Here is a 20,714-nt window from a genome sequence, read left to right on the forward strand (position 1 = left end):
GCTTCTACAATAAATTTTCCTGCTCTAACATTTTAATTCTATTAATTTCATCTTTGGGAGGCTCAGTGACACAGTGGTTAGCATGGCTGCCTCAAAGCTCAGCATGGTTGCCAGACATATCCTTAGCCATCAAGGACACAAAAAAAAGATCATGGCACCATTGTCATCCACTCAAAATTAGATCAGTTTCTCCTCCTCGTTTCAATTCAATGCATTACACAGAGTTCGGCAAAGTTTCCAAACTTTTCATGATTTCGCTGAACAAATTCAGTGTGGTTTGCTCATCCTAAGTCACTAGACCTGCACAAAGCTTTTTATTGTTATATGAAAACTATGTTGTTTCCTTCAAAAATAATTCGGGCCATCACTGACGATTATTAATCCAATAACTAATTCTGTTAAAATAATTCAAGTATACGCAATTTTTAGTGAATAATTTTACATTTGGAGCTTTAAAGGAAAAGGCATAAAGTCAAAGGGCAGCCCTGGCTGCCTGGACTCCGCCAGGGCTGCCCTTTGTCACCGATTCTGTTCATAACTTTTATGGACAGAATTTCTAGGCGCAGCCAGGGTGTTGAAGGGGTCCGGTTTGGTGGACTCAGGATTGGGTCACTGCTTTTTGCAGATGATGTTGTCCTGTTTGCTTCATCAGGCCGTGATCTTCAGCTCTCTCTGGATCGGTTCGCAGCTGAGTGTGAAGCGGCTGGGATGAGAATCAGCACCTCCAAATCCGAGAGCATGGTCCTCAGCCGGAAAAGGGTGGAGCGCCCTCTCAGGGTTGGGGGAGAGATCCTGCCCCAAGTGGAGGAGTTCAAGTATCTCGGGGTCTTGTTCACGAGTGAGGGAAGAATGGAGCGTGAGATCGACAGGCGGATCGGTGCGGCATCCGCAGTGATGCGGGCTCTGCATCGGTCTGTCGTGGTGAAAAAGGAGCTGAGCCGTAAGGCAAAGCTCTCAATTTACCAGTCGATCTACCTTCCTACCCTCACCTATGGTCATGAGCTATGGGTAGTGACCGAAAGAACGAGATCGCGAATACAAGCGGCTGAAATGAGTTTCCTCCGCAGGGTGTCTGGGCTTTCCCTTAAAGATAGGGTGAGAAGCTCAGTCATCCGGGAGGGGCTCAGAGTAGAGCCGCTGCTCCTCCGCATCGAGAGGAGTCAGATGAGGTGGCTCGGGCATCTGATCAGGATGCCTCCTGGACGCCTCCCTGGTGAGGTGTTCGGCACGCCCAACGGGAGGAGGCCCGGGAAGACCCAGGACACGCTGGAAGGACTATGTCTCCCGGCTGGCCTGGGAACGCTTGGGATTCTCCCGGAAGAGCTGGAAGAAGTGGCGGGGAGAGGGAAGTCTGGGCCTCTCTGCTTAAGCTGCTGCCCCGCGACCCGACCTCGGATAAGCGGAAGAGAATGGATGGATGGATGGATGGCATAAAGTCATCCAAACAGCTTTTTTTTTAAATGGAGAGGAAAGATGGTATATTTAGAATTTTACACGAAGCTCCATAATAAGTGTATTTTCTGTCTTAGAATTTATATGCACAAGTACATGCATAAATATATGATCATTTATTTAAATTGATTATATTCAAGCTAACAAAACTGATGTTGAATAGAAATGTTTATAGGTGCTTATTCATGGATGGTTTTGCTGAGGCATCTGTTACTCTATTATGTTTTGTTTTTAGCCCCGTCTTCTGCTGCACTTCAAACATACCAGTCAATGTATGCCCTTGTATGATCATTCCAATTCTTGCAAGTTCATCTAAAATCATAAGGAATTCACAGTGCACTAGTCAGTTGCTTGCTGTGAATGCATCTATCCTTTCCAGATATTAAATTATAAACAGAGACTGCATTGGTAACAAAATATTCAGTTGTTATAGAAATAATGAAACGTCTATTTGCCTTTTTTATTATTGTAGTCTTGAATACAATGTGAGAGGAATTTGCATGTACATAGATATTTTCTTTTTAAGCAATATGTGTTCTTAAATGATCAGTACTGTAACATAATTAGCAGTCCTCAATTTTGAGGCTTATGACCACTATTCCTACATTTCATTCTTTCTGGATCCTGGAAGATTTCTAAGCAGTTTCCTTCTAAACTCATTTTTTAGAAAAAAGACTTGCGTATGTTATAAATTTCTTCTGTGAACTGATATCCTTTTTAACAATCTTCCTTTTCATTATCAGGAGTTGCTTTTTGTAACTTCTAAGTCATTGTACTGTCTTTTTTTAGTGTTATTTCATTTATTATTCATAATATTATAATTTGTTATTCATAGTGTTATTTCTTTGTAGTAAGTTCTTATATTAATCAAATCCATTATCTTGTGCCATAATGTCGCTACTCTTATGATACTATTTTTTTTATGAAAATCCATTATATTTTGTTTTTGAGCCATATTTTGTTTATCATTTTTACTATTTATAACTGGGCAAGCAATGAAAATGTAATGGATGCTTTTCTTTGATTTTGTTTTTCTGCATCTGTTAAATTTGATGCAGATTTTTTTTTTTATTATAATCCTATGCTATTTTATACATGTATCCCAAGAGAAATTAATAAGTCTTCATGTTAAACTATCAGTGAGGTCACATATGATGCTGATGTGACTGATTCTAATTTGTATTCAGTATCATTTGCACCTCTGTCTGTCCTGCTTTTTCATTTGCCAGTATTTAGATCCAATTAAAGGAACAGATTTTTACAAAAAAAGAGAATTATAAAGAAAATGGAAGGAAATGATAAAAGACTTTAAAGCTTTGATAAAGGTATAAATGTTTAATTAGCTGGCATAGTAAGCAATATAACTTTAAGGTAAAAATAGCCTATTGTGAAACTAGTTTTAATAAAAACATGTTGCTCTAGGTTATCTAAAACTACATTAATAATGGACAAATAAGCAAATAAAGGTTTAAACATATCACTGTATTATTTTTAAATAATTATCTTTATATTTTTAGGCGAAGACTGCAAGAGCCACTTGATTTTAAATCAAGTAAGTGCATTTGTTTAAAGTTTTTCTAAAAAAGTTGTGAAAACACAATTTTTTTTGTGCCGTCCTTCAAAATAGGCACATTCTGGCATCCAGGTAGTTGCTAATTTGTTCTTATCTAATCTTACTGTATTATTTGACCACAGATGTAGTTTGGAGATGCAGTGTTTAAGTTTATGGTGATGGTCTGTTTGAGTCAGAAAACTACAGATGGGTTTCCTTAGTTACTCAGTCATGCAACAAAATAAATGCTTTGATGCTGTGATAGATAAGGGGCTCCCTATTTATTTTAATTAATTTTCCACATGCACATGTATTTTTTTGTGTAGTTAATAACTTATTTTAAATGGAAACATTAACTATTTATAGAAAATAAGAAAACATTTCTATTGTTATGCAGGACAAATATGACAATAACTCTTTCTTTTAGGTACGTCTGTTATCTGCCAAAAAAACAAAAAGGCAGGGCTTCCTGGACAAAGAAATAAGGTTTGTTTGAATTAATATTCTATCTACATATATAAAATGGTGAACTATGCAGTTATTCAGACTTCAAATCTGCTAACTTAGTCCCAAAAATTAAACTTGTCCATGGAGCCATACCGGAATACTGTGTTATTCTTATACCTTAAGTATAAATAAAAACAATGCACTCAATATTAAACACTCTAAAAATACATTAAAAAAATAATTTTCAGTAGCATCTGACCAAACTTATTCTGATACTGTTTGGATAGATAGATCTTTTGTGTAAGACTTTCAGTAAAGGCCCATTTAAAAAAAAAAAAAAAAAAAACTTGTTGGATGTTTCTCTGTTTCTCCTAAAAGGCTCCTAATGACCAAACACCATGCAGTATAACTGGTAGTTTTATGCCTAGTTAATAATATTATGTACAGTACCTCAGAATATTGTATAGACTTCATGTGCAAAGTTAAAAAAAAACAATAAAAAAAAAAAATTTTAAATCCCAAGCTGAGATGTTTGAGCTGTAGACTGGAAGTCTGATTTAAACTTGAAGCTATACCTCCATATTGCAAAGAAAAGAGTAGCTTACAGCGGTATAGCAGTTCACAAGGTTCACATTTTGGCTCATATCTCAGTTTTGTTTCTGTGTTCACTTTGTGTCTCCAATAACAAAGACAAAACAGTGAACAGTTTCATATTTTCATGTTTGGAAGAGGAACCTCTATGAATTCAGATTGTTAAACATAAAGTAGTTTGATATGTTCTATAACAAGGAAGGCTTTGGCTTTGACTTATTTATATCCATCATAACTAAATATGGAAAGTATCCATTGAGCAAGGAGTGATTTTATTTATTTAATTATTTTGGTTCCTTACTTCGTACCTCTTCAGATGAAATTGAACATGCTTTTAAAGCAATAAAACATTTTCTCTGTTTGAGCCAGCTGTTGCCCCAGCAACAGATAAACAGTCTTCCATAGACGCGGAGATCGGACTTCGCGACGCTCTTCGGCGTGTCGTCCAGTTAGGGGGAGGTACCAAGAGAGTTTACAAACCTCACATTTTCTTGAATGAGTGCTGCATTAATAGGAATGTTTCTTGATTGAGCATCACTGAACCACATAAAAACTGCCTTTTCGACGTCTTCAAATGCAGCAGTTCACATACGTTTGCATCCAGAGATTTTTTTTTCTTTTTTTGCTCGGTCTTTCAAGAAAGTTGACAGCGTCAATGGCAAAATTCAGAATTCACTGGCAACTTTTTTATTTTTTTTTTTGCCTCAATTGAGAGCTGCAAAAATGTAAAGTTTTTTTTCCTAATATGAACTGTTGTCATTTTTTTGTGTCTGCCATTTCTATAGAAGGGTGACAATGAGTTAAATTCCAATGAATGTTTTATTAAATGTTGACGAGCAATAAGCCAAAGGTATCACTGAAAACCGCAGGAAACAAACGGCAAAAAAAAAAACAGTACGAGGAAAGTTCGAAGAAAAAAAAAATTAGTGTTTCTGTTTGGGGATCCTTGTGCACAACTGAGCTGTGGCCACAGAACTAGCTGCTCTGCGGATGATTCATTCAGGCATTTCAAGATCTTTTGGGCACTTCGTTATAGTAACAAGATTTCTATAGACTTGTGTCATATGGGGAAACCGTTGGGACCATAAAAATACTTTGTTGTAATGAAAATTGTGTTGTAAAGATATTTGTTATAACGGAATTTTACCTTTAATACCACGTCTTCATGGACCTGGCTTAGTGTACAGGGGCACAGTTATGCTGGAACAGAAAGGGTCTTCCCCAAACTGTTGCCATAAAGTTGTAAGTGCACAATTTCTTTGTATGCTATAGTGTTAATGGTACCCTTTCCTCAAACCAAGGGGCATAGACCCAGCCCAGAAAAACAGCTTCAGACCATTATCTCTCCTCTATCAAACCTTAATGTAGGCACCATGCAGTCCATAAAGTAGTACTCTCCAAACCCAGATTCAACTATCAGACCGCCAGATAGTGAAGTGTGATTCTTCACTCCAGAAAGCGTATTTCCACTGCTCCAGATTCCAATGGCTGAGTTCTTTACACTACTCCAGCTGATGATTGGCATTGTTCTTGGTGATCTTAGGCTTTTGTGCAGGTGTTTGGCTTTGTAAACCCATTTCTTGAAGCTCTAGATACATAGTTCTTGTGCTGATGTTGCTTAAAGTGGCAGTTTGGAACCTGGTTGTAAGTGATGCAAAGAGAAGAGATGATTATTACTCTCTATGCGCTTTCACATTTGGTGACTCCAGTCTGTGAGTTTGTGTAGTCTGGCACTTCATGGCTGAGCCATTATTGGTCCTAGATGCTTCCACTTCAGTTGACTGGGGTGGACCTAACAGAGCAGAAATATTTCATAGTGAGTTCTGGCAAAGGTGGATCCAATGAAAGTGCCTCGTTTAAAGGAACCGATCTCATTGGAGATTGCATGGCTTGTGTGTTTGATTTTATGCACCTGTTAACAGTGGATGTGGCTGAAACACCTGTGCTCTATAATTTGGAGGGATGTCTGCATAAATTTGGATATCTATTGTATTAACAGACTGGTTGAGAATATAAGTATTCTAAATATAATTAACAGAACTTCATAGCGTCAAGAAGATGTCTCCCAGTTGGTGTGGCAGACTCACAGACCACTTTCTACAAAACAAAAGGAGGGCGGAACTTAAATTTAAATAACATGATGCTGTAATTGACTAGTTTTAAGATGTAGGCCTAAAATGTGCTTCCTCTGTTTGAAAGACTACTAGTTTCACTGATATACAGGTATGTTCAAACACATAGAGAACAAAGTAGAAACTGAATAAACATAAATGGGAAAACAATAATATCAGTTCATTAGTTAACTGATGAACTATGGCCAGAGGAGATTAAAATTGTAAAAGAGAGTGTCAAAAACAATGTCACAGCACAGGAGACCTTGGCCAACTGGCCACCTTACGTCCTTGTTGGTATTCTATGAATCTTTCCATCCAGTGATTACAATGCTCTGTTCTGTGAGAATTTTTATCTTCGGAGATCAGCCTGGTGGTAGGGCAGTGGTACAAAGAGAAGAGTTACTGACGGTTTAAAATTATTATGATACATGTATTTATGTAAAGATAACTAGCATACCCTGACTAGAACTGCTGACTGGTGTGCATGCTGCAATTTGGTAGAGTAAAGTAGTGAGCCTTCAGTCTGGATTTAAAAGCTGAGACTGAATCAACATCTCTAGCAATAGCAGTTAGACCATTCTGCAATTTCAGGGCCCTGTAGATGAAAGCTTGGCTTCTCACTATTTTATTAATACTTAGAATCTTAACTACGCTGGCATCTTGAAATCTCAATGTTTTCTCTGGTTTGTATGTAATAATTTCAGATAAGCAAGCAGGGCCTTGGCCATTTAAGGCTTTAAGTTAAAAGGAGGATTTCAAAATCAGCCCTAAGTTTAACTGGGAGCCAGTGTAAGGACTTGAGAACTAGAGTTATTAGTTTGAGAGTAGATTTTTTTTCACATTGGTTTAAAATATTTTATTTTGGTAAATGTAATAAAATACCAGTTAAATATGTCAGGTTTAAGGTTTCTTTATTTAGTCATGTTTACACAAGAAAACATGAAATTTGCCTTCTCAGTTGCATCTAATAACAGACAGAATGAAATAAAACAAGACAAACAAACAATAAAGGTTACGGTAAGACAGATAATACCTATTTACACCAAAAAAAAAAAAAGTTACAGGGTACAGTGGTGTGAAAAACTATTTGCCCCCTTCCTGATTTCTTATTCTTTTGCATGTTTGTCACACAAAATGTTTCTGATCATCAAACACATTTAACCATTAGCCAAATATAACACAAGTAAACACAAAATGCAGTTTTTAAATGATGGTTTTATTATTTAGGAGAACAAAATCCAAACCTACATGGCCCTGTGTGAAAAAGTAATTGCCCCCTTGTTAAAAAATAACCTAACTGTGATGTATCACACCTGAGTTCAATTTCCGAAGCCACCCCCAGACCTGATTACTGCCACACCTGTTTCAATCAGAAATCACTTAAATAGGAGCTGCCTGACACAGAGAAGTAGACCAAAAGCACCTCAAAAGCTAGACATCATGCCAAGATTCAAAGAAATTCAGGAACAAATGAGAACAGAAGTAATTGAGATCTATCAGTCTGGTAAAGGTTATAAAGCCATTTCTAAAGCTTTGGGACTCCAGCGAACTACAGTGAGAGCCATTATCCACAAATGGCAAAAACATGGAACAGTGGTGAACCTTCCCAGGAGTGGCCGGCCGACCAAAATTACCCCAAGAGTGCAGAGGCGACTCATCCGAGAGGTCACAAAAGACCCCAGGACAATGTCTAAAGAACTGCAGGCCTCACTTGCCTCAATTAAGGTCAGTGTTCACGACTCCACCATAAGAAAGAGACTTGGCAAAAACGGCCTGCATGGCAGATTTCCAAGATGCAAACCACTGTTATGCAAAAAGAACATTAGGGCTCATCTCAATTTTGCTAAGAAACATCTCAATGATTGCCAAGACTTTTGGGAAAATACCTTATGGACTTATGAGACAAAAGTTGAACTTTTTGGAAGGCAAATGTCCCGTTACATCTGGCGTAAAAGGAACACAGCATTTCAGAAAAAGAACATCATACCAACAGTAAAATATGGTGGTGGTAGTGTGATGGTCTGGGTTTGTTTTGCTGCTTCAGGACCTGGAAGGCTTGCTGTGATAGATGGAACCATGAATTCTACTGTCTACCAAAAAATCCTGAAGGAGAATGTCCGGCCATCTGTTCATCAACTCAAGCTGAAGTGATCTTGGGTGCTGCAACAGGACAATGACCCAAAACACACCAGCAAATCCACCTCTGAATGGCTGAAGAAAAACAAAATGAAGGCTTTGGAGTGGCCTAGTCAAAGTCCTGACCTGAATCCAATTGAGATGCTATGGCATGACCTTAAAAAGGCGGTTCATGCTAGAAAACCCTCAAATAAAGCTGAATTACAACAATTCTGCAAAGATGAGTGGGCCAAAATTCCTCCAGAGCGCTGTAAAAGACTCATTGCAAGTTATCGCAAACGCTTGGTTGCAGTTATTGCTGCGAAGGGTGGCCCAACCAGTTATTAGGTTCAGGGGGCAATTACTTTTTCACACAGGGCCATGGTTGGATTTTTTTTTCTCCCTAAATAATAAAAACCATCATTTAAAAACTGCAGTTTGTGTTTACTTGTGTTATATTTGACTAATGGTTAAATTTGTTTGATGATCAGAAACATTTTGTGTGACAAACATGCAAAAGAATAAGAAATCAGGAAGGGGGCAAATAGTTTTTCACACCACTGTATATATCAAAAACATAATCATTACGATATTTCTTATTGAAAAGTCATATGGCTTTAGGAAGAAAGGAGTTTCTGAAGCGATTTGTGGGGGTTTTCAAAGCAACTAGCCTCTCTGATTTACTGAAGTTTAGTTCTACATGTAATGGATGTCTGTCATCCGTTGAAAAGATTTCCAGTTTTTTGTTTTCTTTAACATTGCACTCTGACACACACTAACTAGTCAAATCATCTACATCAGCCCCAATAACTTTAGCTGCATACTTCATAATCTGCTGAAGCTTTTTTGAATTTTGGTTTGTCAGACTATTAAACCAGGCAATGAAACTGAAAGGGATCACAGACTGGATCATACTGTGATAAAAGGACAACATGAGGTCCTTGTCTACTTTAAATAGTTTGAGTTTATGGAGGAGAAATAAGCGCTGGTTGCATTTAGAGAATAATTTTTTTGTATTTGTATTCCAGTGAAGGTATCTATATGATAAAATAATAAAAGTGAAATATCTAAAGAGGAGTATATTTTTTATAGCTACTTGTTTTACCTTGTCCAATTATTTATTTATTTATTTTCCCTTATCACACTTGTAAACGACTTGCCTCAAAAGTACTTAATAAGTGTTGATTGGTATTGTGAGCTTACGATGTATAATGTGCATGCAGGAGGACAGTGGTACTACCATTTTAAAAAAAAGTAAGCCACTGCTTTGATATATAGTGTAACAAGATTATTTCGGACTTAATATCTTGTGTACACAGTACAATTATATACCTATTGTAGTAACCTCTGTGTGGATAGAGCAGAATGAAGGACAGTATGGGTTGTGGAAATATAAAAAAATTAAAGGCAGATTTGTTCCTCTTTATAATAAAGATTTTAAAAAGGGAATAGTCTTTTAAGCAATGTTACAGTAAGTGAAGAAATAAGTTTTAAATATTTACATTCCCAACTACCACTTCTCCATAGTTATGGCCATGAAGAATGCCATTACTGCTGTTGTGGTGTTTAATTTGGTCCCAAAGCACGCCTTCTCCCAATTGTGACTTGTGCACTTTTGCTCCTTTCAGTCATGTTTGCTACTCATTTACACTTACAACTCCTCCAGATAGCTGTAGCTCTTGTTTTTAAGACTTTTATCTCTTAACATAGCCAGATGGAGTTCTCTCCTGTGAATGTCATTGCTTGCTTGGAGATCAGTTAGCTTGGCCTTCAGTTTCTTTCAGTGGTCTTTAGTTGCATAGGCAGAGGTTTCCTGGCTACTAGGGATGGGTAAAAATGAGCAAATCATATCTTAATATTTTTTAGCTGAATGGCGATATATTGTGTATATCTAGTTATTTTTTCTTCCCATAATGTAATATCAAAAAGACCGTTCTGAGTCAAAGCCACATTTCTCAAATGTCACAGAGGCACTTTTCTTAACATGTGGCTGAAGATGTACATGAGAAATGATGCAGAAATAAACTATCGGTATATATTAAATAATAATGCTCCTTGAATAAAATAACGTTCTTTTCCTGCATAACAACAGACTCGCAGCTGTACAATTAATAAAATGTAAACAGAAAAGATACAGAGCAAAAATAACAAACAGCTGACTTGCTCTTTAAAAAATGGGTCTCCACTGAAGTAGAGTGTTCTTTCTTTAGCATAGTGCTTCCTCCTGTGTATAGTCCTGTACAAACATCTACGACTTTGTGCAAATAATAAAACGTAACAACTGGCAAAACAAGTGACAACTTTCTTACATAGAGAAATGGCCTGGGTGATGTGGGCATCATCCATAGCATGTCCTGTGACACACAAAATAAAAACATTTTTTAAAATCACTTTCCTTTTTATGTTAAGAGGCAGATCACTCAAAGGCAAATTAAGATCCATCTGTGTTTAGTAATGATATAACCTACAAATGGTTTTAGTTAAACTATTTTAGTAAAATTACCAGCAAATGAGTGAAACAGATGTATATTTTTTGGACCTTTTCAAGCTCACACTTCTGAATTTAAAATGCATCCCTGTCTCTTCTTAAGCGGAGTAGTGGCTCTGGTGGTAAGGATTTGCTGGCAGTTGCTGGTTTGAATCCTGCAACCGCTGAAACTCTTCCTTGGGTACTTGAGCTAGACCATTAACCGCAACTGCTTTGTCCTAGTTATGATTTTAACCTGCATCTGGCCCTGCAAGTGGCCATCCCACTTGCAAGGAAAACTTGGGGATTTGTGGCAGATTTGGCTCTCCAGCTGCCATAAAAACCTTCACGCAGCTCCACACAGAGTTGCATGGTGCCAAGGCATCACCCATTGCGCCTCATATGTGACGGGTGCAGCCATGCGCTGTACACAGCAAACTCTCCCCTTCCCTTTCCTATCTTTTCTCAGCTGGCGCTCTCATTCAGTGTCACAATCCTCAGTCTAACACACACACACACACACACACACACGCACGCACATACTCCAATTGAGCTGGTGGTTTATGTAACTAAGTTTTAATTTCGTAAGTGGTAGCTGTATAAGCTTAAACATGTGGTCAATAGGCATATTTAGCTCTGTAAGTGGTTCTATAAAACTTTTTCCTTTACTCTTTTAGGGTGGGCAGAGGGTGAAAAAAAGCTACAAATGTTGATAAAATTCACCATTAAATTAAAGGTAGACCCTCTTTGCTTTGTGGTCTGTTAGACTCGTTGACATCGAATCCCTGCATGTGTGTGAGTAGCATAGAATAAACAACATTTAGAATGGCATCAACATTGGGCGAGAGAGTGAAGGGAATGTGTAGAGCAAAATACTCAGTGGATGACATTTTGAGTATATTTTATTATATTGAATTGGACCCTGACTTGTTGAATTATGATTTAGTGCAAGTGATCTGGAGATCGAGATCTGAAATGAAAGTGAGGTACTGGCATCAGCTGATGTGCCCAGTCGCTGCCACTGCCAGATCTCTAACATGCAGCAACAGCATACGCATGCAGCATCAAACGTTTTATGTTGATTTATGTGAGAAACTATTGCTTTCTGTGCATTTTAGAAGCCTGACTTTTTTTCTTTTTTTTTGAAAAATGCTCGTCCCTGGGAATAAAGGCGTAAAAAAAAATAGTAATATGATAAGCCACTGCTTTAGTAATGTTCCCCCACTTCTCACTTTTTCTCTCAAAAGACACAGCCTAGGTATATGAGTTTTGTAACATGGTTTGTTTCTGGGCAGGAGGCTGAGAAGGCTTCACTGTCTGGGCTGCAGCACGCATTTTCACACACTTTTCGTACTGCACTTTAAGCTTTTGTTGGGACTTGTTTCCAGCATTCTGTAGAGAATACATTATTCTGCTGCTCATGTGACACTTTGAACTGATCCATCTCCAAATAACTGAATCATTGTTTTTCCCTTTTCCAACCAGCTCTTCTTCGATAGTTTCCTTCGTGTCTTTATCCATCTCCATCCTGTCACTGCCTGCAGGACTTACCGATTCAAGCGGTCAGGGAGGAGTGAGTTGTGTTCAGAGAGTGAAAGAGGCGAGAGAGGCAGGGTGAAGTTGTGTGAGACACAAATGGGGAGAAGACACAGGTGAACTGGCAGCTGTACAAGAATAATTTTAACGAAACATAGACTTGATATAAACAATATTGTCTCATCCTATATCTCATATGAAAATATCTCGATACATTGCCCAACCTTACTGGCTGATGACCTTCATACTGGCCGGTGCCAAAAACAAATGCCCCTTAACACTAGAATTACCAGAGCCTACGAAAAAACTCGTAGATCCGTCCCACCTTAAATCGCTTCGCACCTCTCCGTCAGCGTCTTTTTGTCCTGTAAATGTGTCGATAAGCAGCAAAGAGCAAGTAGCCTGCTATCGCATCCCCCCACTCCGCTCACTTTTCTCAGCTCAAGTCTGTTTACTTGCGTGTCAGTTGTATAGAGTGAGAAGTCAAGCAAAATTACACCTTTTATAAATAATATATCGTTATTTGGAACACTTGCATTTCATGTGTGTTCCGTGTCTACAATGATCTATGTAAACACATCGTTAAAATAGAAACGTTTTGATGTTTTAGTAAAAATTGACAAAATGTAGACATGAAGTTTATAATGTGTGAACCCGGAGTTCCAAATATCAAAGAAACACTTTCACAAAAGGTACAAATATAACCGAACAAGTGCGCTTCTATTCAAGAATATAACTGCAGGAAAAGAATCCTCTTTGGGGTGCAACATTGACACGCATTTGCTATGACCACTTCGGTGGTGCAACGGTATCAACTGTTGACTGGTAATCAAAACTTCACTGGTTCAATCCCGGACAAGTCCGTTTTGAGAAGTGAGCTGCTCTTATTCTTACTATTTTAGAATAAAAACATACATTTGATTCCAGTCTGTAACAGCCAGTGTAATTTATGATACTTATAAAGGTTAGCTTTCGATCTAGCTCTTACATACAAAGTACAGTGACTGCAGTTATAGACTCTTCAGTATGCAAGCGACTCTCCACGCTAGTGTTTAAATCTGGACGGTTTATGTGCCCCAAAAAAAAGTCTAACTGCCTTCTCGTACCATTGCTTCTGTACTAAATAGTCAGCAGGCACTTTTCGTGGCATTACACGTATTTTTTGAGCATGCCCTCTGCAGTCTACTTGTGACTTTACGCCGTAGGAAGTAAGTAAATAGCTCAAGGTAAACACATTCACACATTATATAGTTTATTTGTAAATTTTGTCATTTATTACTAAAATATGAAAAACATTTCTGTTTTAACAATGTGTTTACACAGATTATTGTAGAAACGGAACACACATGACATGCATGTGTTCTAAATAACAATCTATTATTTCCACTCTAAAACTCCAGCATTTCACTCCCAGATTATCAATCAAGGCATGAGCTGGGAGAAGTTTGTGCACATTCTGCAGCTGTGGGGGGGATGGAATAGCAGGCTGCTTGTTTTTATCGGCACATTTACAGGACAAAATATCGCTGACGGAGAAGTGCGAATGGATTTAAGTTGGGCCGGATCTACAAGTTTTTTCGTAGGCTCTGGTAATTCTAATGTTAAGCTTATAGACATGTCACTTCACAGCCAGCATACTACAGTGTCTGCCCTGCTTCAAGTGTAACCAAATTACTGTTGGTACTGTTTTTTTACTCTTTAACATAATCAAATTTGTCAAAGTATTTTTGGGATTTATCCATGGACAACGCCACCTAGTCTGTTTTTGTGCAGGACATTCCCCTTTTTTGTTTTAATAACATTGCCAACTTTTAATTAAATCCGTCATAGATTTTGAGGTGTTTCATTTTTAGCTGGGGTTGGGGGGGGGGTGGATTTGGGATTAGCTATAAATATTTATATAGTACCATGTCCTTTCTTAGCAGATACCTGCTCTCCTAGATGTATAATCCTTGTAAATTTATTTTTTTTTACCTAAATGGAAAATAGTGTGTTTTGCTGATGAGTGAGTGATAGAGTTGGTCATGGTGTCAGTTTGTCATTATGTATACAGTATCTCACAAAAGTGAGTACACCCTTCACTTTTTTTGTAAATATTTTATCATCTCTTTTCATGGGACAGCACTGAAGATATGACACTTCGACACAATGTAGTCAGTGTACAGATTGTGTAACAGTGTAAATTTGCTGTCCACTCAAAATAGCTCAACACACAGCCATTAATGTCTAAAACGTCATGTCCTGTGGTCTGATGAGATAAACCGGTTTGGTTCAGATGGTGTCAAGCGTGTGTGGTGGCAACCAGGTGAGGAGTACAAAGACAAGTGTGTCTTGCCTACAGTCAAGCATGGTGGTGGGAGTGTCATGGTTTAGGGCTGCATGAGTGCTGTCGTCACTGGGGAGCTACAGCTCATTGAGAGAACCATTAACGCCAACATGTACTGTGACATACTGAAGCAGAGCATGATCCTCTCCCTTCGGAAACTGGGCAGTATTCCAATATGATAATGACCCCAAACACACCTCCAAGATGACCATTGCCTTTCTAAAGAAACTGAGGGTAAAGGTGCTGGACTGGCCAAGCAGGTCTCCAGACCTAAACCCTGTTGAGCATCTGTGAGGCATCCTCAAACGGAAGGTGGAGGAGCGCAAGGTCTCTTAACATCCACCAGCTCCATGATGTCGTCATGGAGGAGTGGAAGAGGATTCCAGTGGCAACCTGTGAAGCTCTAGTGAACTCCATGCCCAAGAGAGTTAAGGCAGTGCTGGAAAATAATGGTGGCCACTCAAAATATTGACACTTTGGGCACAATTTGTACATTTTTCACTTAGGGGTGTACTCACTTTTGTTGCCAGCGTTTTAGACATTAATGGCTGTGTGTTGAGTTATTTTGAGGGGACAGCAAATTTACACTGTTATACAAGCTGTACACTGAAGATATGACACTTTGATACAGTGTTGTCCCATGAAAAGATATAATAAAATATTTTGCACAAATGTGAGGGGTGTACTCACTTTTGTGAGATACTGTACATGTATATGTTAGTGAATTGTTAATGTCTGTTCGGTTTTGTTTGAAAATCTTTTTGGCGAGTAAGCAGTTCTGAAGATGGTGTTACAGTATGTAGTTAGTGGCTTCAAGTGTGTTGTGACGTATGCTTTGCCATGCACTTTTGCACCATTTATATTTTGGTATATTGCAGTGTTTGAGGGTTTATTGAATAATTCCTAGCTGGTGTTTTATAGTGTCCTGTCTGTACTCCATCTGCCTTAATTATAGTCAGTGCTTCATTGTATCTGATAGGAGTGGGTTTAGGTTATTGATAAATTAATACTTCATTTTCAGTATGTTTTGAAATGCCCAGGTAACTTGGTTGCTAGTGATTTCAATACCAGTCAACTTTCATAATGCTCAGTACTTTTCAATTATGCAGCAAAAATAGAAATTGCATTCAACAACTTTTTCTTAAAACTAACTCCATTATTAAAATGAATAATATTGTGTCTTTTTCTGCAATAGAATATAAAATATATAAATACTAAGACATTTACTTGTTGGGCTCACACTTTTATTGATGGAGACTTTCAACATTCGTAATTGGTTACATTTCTATTCTTTAACCAGTTGGAGCTCAGGTAGGTGAAGTGACTGCTTGTGGTTGCACAGTGTCAGTAGCAAGATTTGAACCCACAACCTTAGGGATTGATGTTCAAAGCCTTAACCACTACACCATGCTGCTACTATATTAACAGCAGCTTTAATGTACTGGTTCACTAATCAAGACGTTATCCAACTATTATTTAAATATAAAAATACGAGCATTCATTAAATATCAAAATACATTGCAGAGCTTAAGTTTTAATGTGTGGTGGACATGGGGATCCTCCCAGTGTAACAACAAATAGGGGCAATTTTATAATCTTGAGGCAATTTCAGCATATGGCTTATAAAGGATGATATCAACATTGACTACCTGATTTAGTTTATCATATGCACATTCAAATTCTCTGATATTTTCTCTCCAGTAACTGAAAATACTGTTGTTTAAACATAAGAATTCAATCATTATATCTGTACTGTTGAATTAGTTGTTGAATTAGTATATTACAAGATAATTCAGGATATTTTAAAATCCTTAAATCTGTTTTTGTAACAACATGCTTTTAAAATCTGGTTTGCCAGAGAATCGCTGAGATAGTTTTCTAGCATTTTACTATTGTACTATTATAAGATTTATATTTTCATCATTACCGGGTTAAAAACTTTACTAACGCGTAATGGATGAGTCAAACTAAATCAATTTTTAAATATCACAATGGGTTAAATTTTCTTTCTTTTTTTTTTTTTTTAACCATTATCCAAACATTAATTTCCTTTGTGAAAGAAATATTGGCAGCATTATATGAATCCATAATTTGAGTACTCCTGTATAACTCTTTTGTTATGCTGCTTTCATAGTATCCTTTATGACTCATCAGACTTTATTATTGCTCAGCTTGTGTACCTGTCCAGAATTAGAATATTAACTGGACCTGCAGCTTAACTGGTAGACTGAATTACATTTACCAGTATGTTTTTCAATTATTTGACATATGTGCATTCACTAGGTTTGGCATATCTTGGAGGTTATATGAATGAACATCAGTTTGGCTTCAAAATACAAACCAATGACACAAAATTAGCGTTCTGTATTTAGCAATGAAGTATGTCATTATGCTAACTGGCATAATCACAGTACTTAGTGCTTTGAAGCACTAAATACATTTAATTTTGATATTAACCATTGGAGCAGTTAATTTATTTGCTGGTGTAGGAAAACCAAATAAGTACTTTGTTTAGAAACTTGCCTAGACTTTTACTTGCTACAGCTGTTCACTCTCTTGGCACTCACAGTCCTATATGAATGCTGCATACAGTGTTTTTCTATCAATATAAACTGGCTAGAAAATGGAAAGATCCCTAATAGCACTAGAATAAATGTCATGCCTCAATTCCTTCCCAGGGTCAGTATTAATAAGTGATTCATCCCACCATTGGTTTGTCTCCTCTTACAACATCATGACAGTACCAGTTCAAAGATTAAAACTCGTACCTGATCGGTCCCATCACTGCACTTACAAAAAGATAAATTAAGCTATTTGTGAACTGACTCCATAATAGGTTGAAAAGAGTATTAACTGCAGTCATGTGCTGAAATTCTCCTGTTTACAAAACAAAGTAATTCTAGACATTACCTCTGTTTCTATTTTTGACATGTGGTGGTGAGCCATTTTATATATAGTTTTTAATTCCCATTTTTCTTACATATTACTTTACCTCCTGGAATAATTTGTCTGCTTGCAGTCATGCCCAAGTCCAATACCGATAGTCATTCTGTAGTAGCTGTACCTTTTAAAAAAAAAAAAGGTACAGTTTGTTTTTGGAACATTGGTATCAACTGTCACCGAATGTATCAGTTCTTTTGACATGCCTATTGCAGAGTACTCAACCCTGTGTTTTTGTCACAAACATTATGTGAGGAACCTAGAATTGATCCATAGTACCTTTATTACCATTCTTTTATAAAAACAAGCCCTTCAAACCGCTGTTCTTACTAACGTATCTGTTATTTATTTTTTATTTATTTATTTAAAAGAAGTATTTTTATTGTTTATTTTCCTTCTTTTGGCAGTATGTATATAAACCAAGAATAATGTGTGATACACTACCCTTTTCTGTGTGTTGCTGTTGTTTTGTGTCTATTTTTTCCTCACAAAGCACCTTGCATTTAGCATTTGCTAAATTTAGCAATTTACAGACCTCATAGTCCTTAGGATATCATGGTTGTTATAGAAAAATTTTCAATTTTATTTTTTATATCAAGGAAGATGCGGTCTTGTAAACTTCTTTACTTTTTAAGTGAAAAAGTTTCAATGTCTGGATAACAGTTAATGGAATCTTTTCTTTTTACTCAGTCGTATTTTCCAACTTCTGTCTGCCTTTCATAGAGCATTTTCCTAGTTTGGACATACTGATTTTGTGAAACGTACCATCAATGGCAAACAGAGTCAGCTGCAGGATACTTGAAACACTGTTTTAAAACTTTGGTGAAATCCGGAATACAACATTTTAAGTTGCAAGAATTAGTTATTCTTGGATCCCTTGGAATAATGTTGCCCTGGAGCTGTCACAGAGCTGTCTAAATGTTGAGTCATTTATTCTTTAGTAAACAATCTCCAAGAGAAATTGTCCAACTGAAATGCTAAATCAATTTACTTCTGTGCATACTGTATAGTATTTATAGTACAACAGGAAGTTAAAAGTTTTCTTTGAGGTCAGAGTAAACACAGTAACTGAAAATCTCATAAGTTATTTTCATAATGCACATGCTATCCTATTTATCTCCAAAAGTATGCAATTTATTGCTGTTTTTTCCTTACGTTTATGCCACACAAAACGATCTGTCTCTAGGTAGCAGATGATCCTCAAATATTGCTACTTACCATTGTGTCTTAATTATCCTTGCAAAACTCAGTTTCTTGAACTCTTCCAGAGTCTGTCAGAAGCTACTCTTTCTCTGAATTATTGAAAAGGAAATATTGAAAGGAAAACATAACTTAATAATAAATGCTGTGTTTCTTTTTAATAATAAATGCTGTGTGGCCTTTCTCACACAACTTCTAGTATGTGCCAGCTTCATTTAACCTCTTGTACACCACCCATACTTATAACTTGGATTGTAGTGGTAGTGTAAATAATGCTTTAAACATCTTGCTGCTTAAAAATCTATATTAAGAGTTGCAGTCTTTTTTTATTTTAATATATTGGGTGTTTGTTCAAATTTCCATTCCTCCTTTTTGTAACTTATGCTTAATTCAAAGTCAAGATTAACTTTATTCTCACAGTGGGACATCAAGATGTTTATTTACATTACGAATAAATGGAAAAGATAAGACAAAAATGAAGAGAATCGGAAAACCGTGCACTATATTTGAAAGAAAACTTGTCACTTACCTACAATATGTAGGAAACTATAGTTTGATTTAGTTTTTATTAAATAGGGCCCTAAGTTTCAAATGTACAAAGACCTCTTTACTTGCCTTTCAGAATTTTTTGTTGGTGCTGGTATTGAAGTTTTATTGATAAAAGTTCCTTAAGCTCTGGATCTTTTTTTATTATTATTATAAAAAATAAGGCTATCAATAGGCCAGACCACAAATGTTCTTAAACATGGCAGGTATTCCACGAATTATGCTTATGAAATCAACACTTAGTCTAATATGTCTCACTTGAATAAGCCTTATTTTACAGTTGAGGCTTAGTTGGCTCCATGGATGCCAAGTGTTTCTTGTTAACTCAAGATGCATTTAGACAATCCACAATTATATGCACTCTCATGATATTTAGGCAGCACTGACAACTGATCATCTCCTCTGTCTCTCGTCCAAACGAGATAGAGGAGAGTTTAAAAGCTAAAATTGAGCACCTGTGATTTTTAAGTTTGAAGATTACTGGATGTATGGTGTATTATGGATAGTTTTATTAGTCACAAATTAGAGGAACATATACAGTAACTGAGATTTTAAAAATGTCCAGTATTAAGAAAGCACAAGAGGCTGCATGTCAATCATCAGCAGACTCATTAATGGTCTATGAATTTCTATATTCCATAATTAAATGTTAATTGCATTATTTAAATTAAAATTCCCTTTGAATTGCCTAGTTTTGTTTTGAATGTCATACTTCCAACGCCTAAAACAGTTAAATGTTCATTAGCAATGTGAAGTCATTTGGCAGCAAATGAAAATTATATGTAAGAACTTCAGACTTGCTACAATGCAGATGTCTATGTAAACATATATTGTGTTTTAAGCAATCAAAAAAAATCTGCAGCTTCTGCCACTGGTGTGATGCCCTAGTCTCAGCCCTGCTGAATGTGTTTGCATGCATCAAAATGGCAGATTACATGATATAACTGTCATTTAAAAGGATTTACCTTATGCAACACAATTATGTCTATTTTACAAAGTCAGCCTGTGTTGTCCTTGATGATGTCGTTATTCATGTATCAGTATAGTCTACTTGCACTGACATTTAGGAGGCCTATTAAACATTATTTATGGGCGGCACGGTGGCACAGTGGTGCCTCGCAGTTATGAGACCCGGGTTCACTTCCTGGGTCCTCCCTGCATGGAGTTTGCATGTTCTCCCTGTGTCTGCCTGGGTTTCCTCCGGGTGCTCTGGCTTCCTCCCACAGTCCAAAGACATGCAGGTTAGGTGGATTGGCGATTCTAAATTGGCCCTAGTGTGTGCTTGGTGTGTGGGTGGGTTTGTGTGTGTCCTGTGGTGGGTTGGCACCCTGCCCGGGATTGGATTCCTGCCTTGTGCTAAGTGTTGGCTGCGATTGGCTCCAGCAGACCCCCGTGACCCTATGTTCGGATTCAGCGGGTTGGAAAATG

The 20,714-nt window shown here is 37.2% G+C and overlaps 1 protein-coding gene across 4 annotated transcripts in view; it reads left to right on the forward strand.

The window, feature by feature from the left end:
* Positions 1-20,714, forward strand: part of scaf11 (SR-related CTD-associated factor 11) — a 125,914-nt gene that overhangs the window by 60,950 nt on the left and 44,250 nt on the right. For all 4 annotated transcript variants that reach the window (XM_039760874.1, XM_039760873.1, XM_039760875.1 and 1 more), the window contains 2 exons: positions 2,970-3,004; positions 3,432-3,490. In XM_039760874.1, coding sequence (XP_039616808.1) covers positions 2,970-3,004; positions 3,432-3,490 — 94 coding nt within the window. The remainder of the gene's footprint in view (positions 1-2,969; positions 3,005-3,431; positions 3,491-20,714) is intronic.

The sequence above is a fragment of the Polypterus senegalus genome, chromosome 8 (assembly GCF_016835505.1).
Source record: "Polypterus senegalus isolate Bchr_013 chromosome 8, ASM1683550v1, whole genome shotgun sequence".
Taxonomy (NCBI): domain Eukaryota; kingdom Metazoa; phylum Chordata; class Cladistia; order Polypteriformes; family Polypteridae; genus Polypterus; species Polypterus senegalus.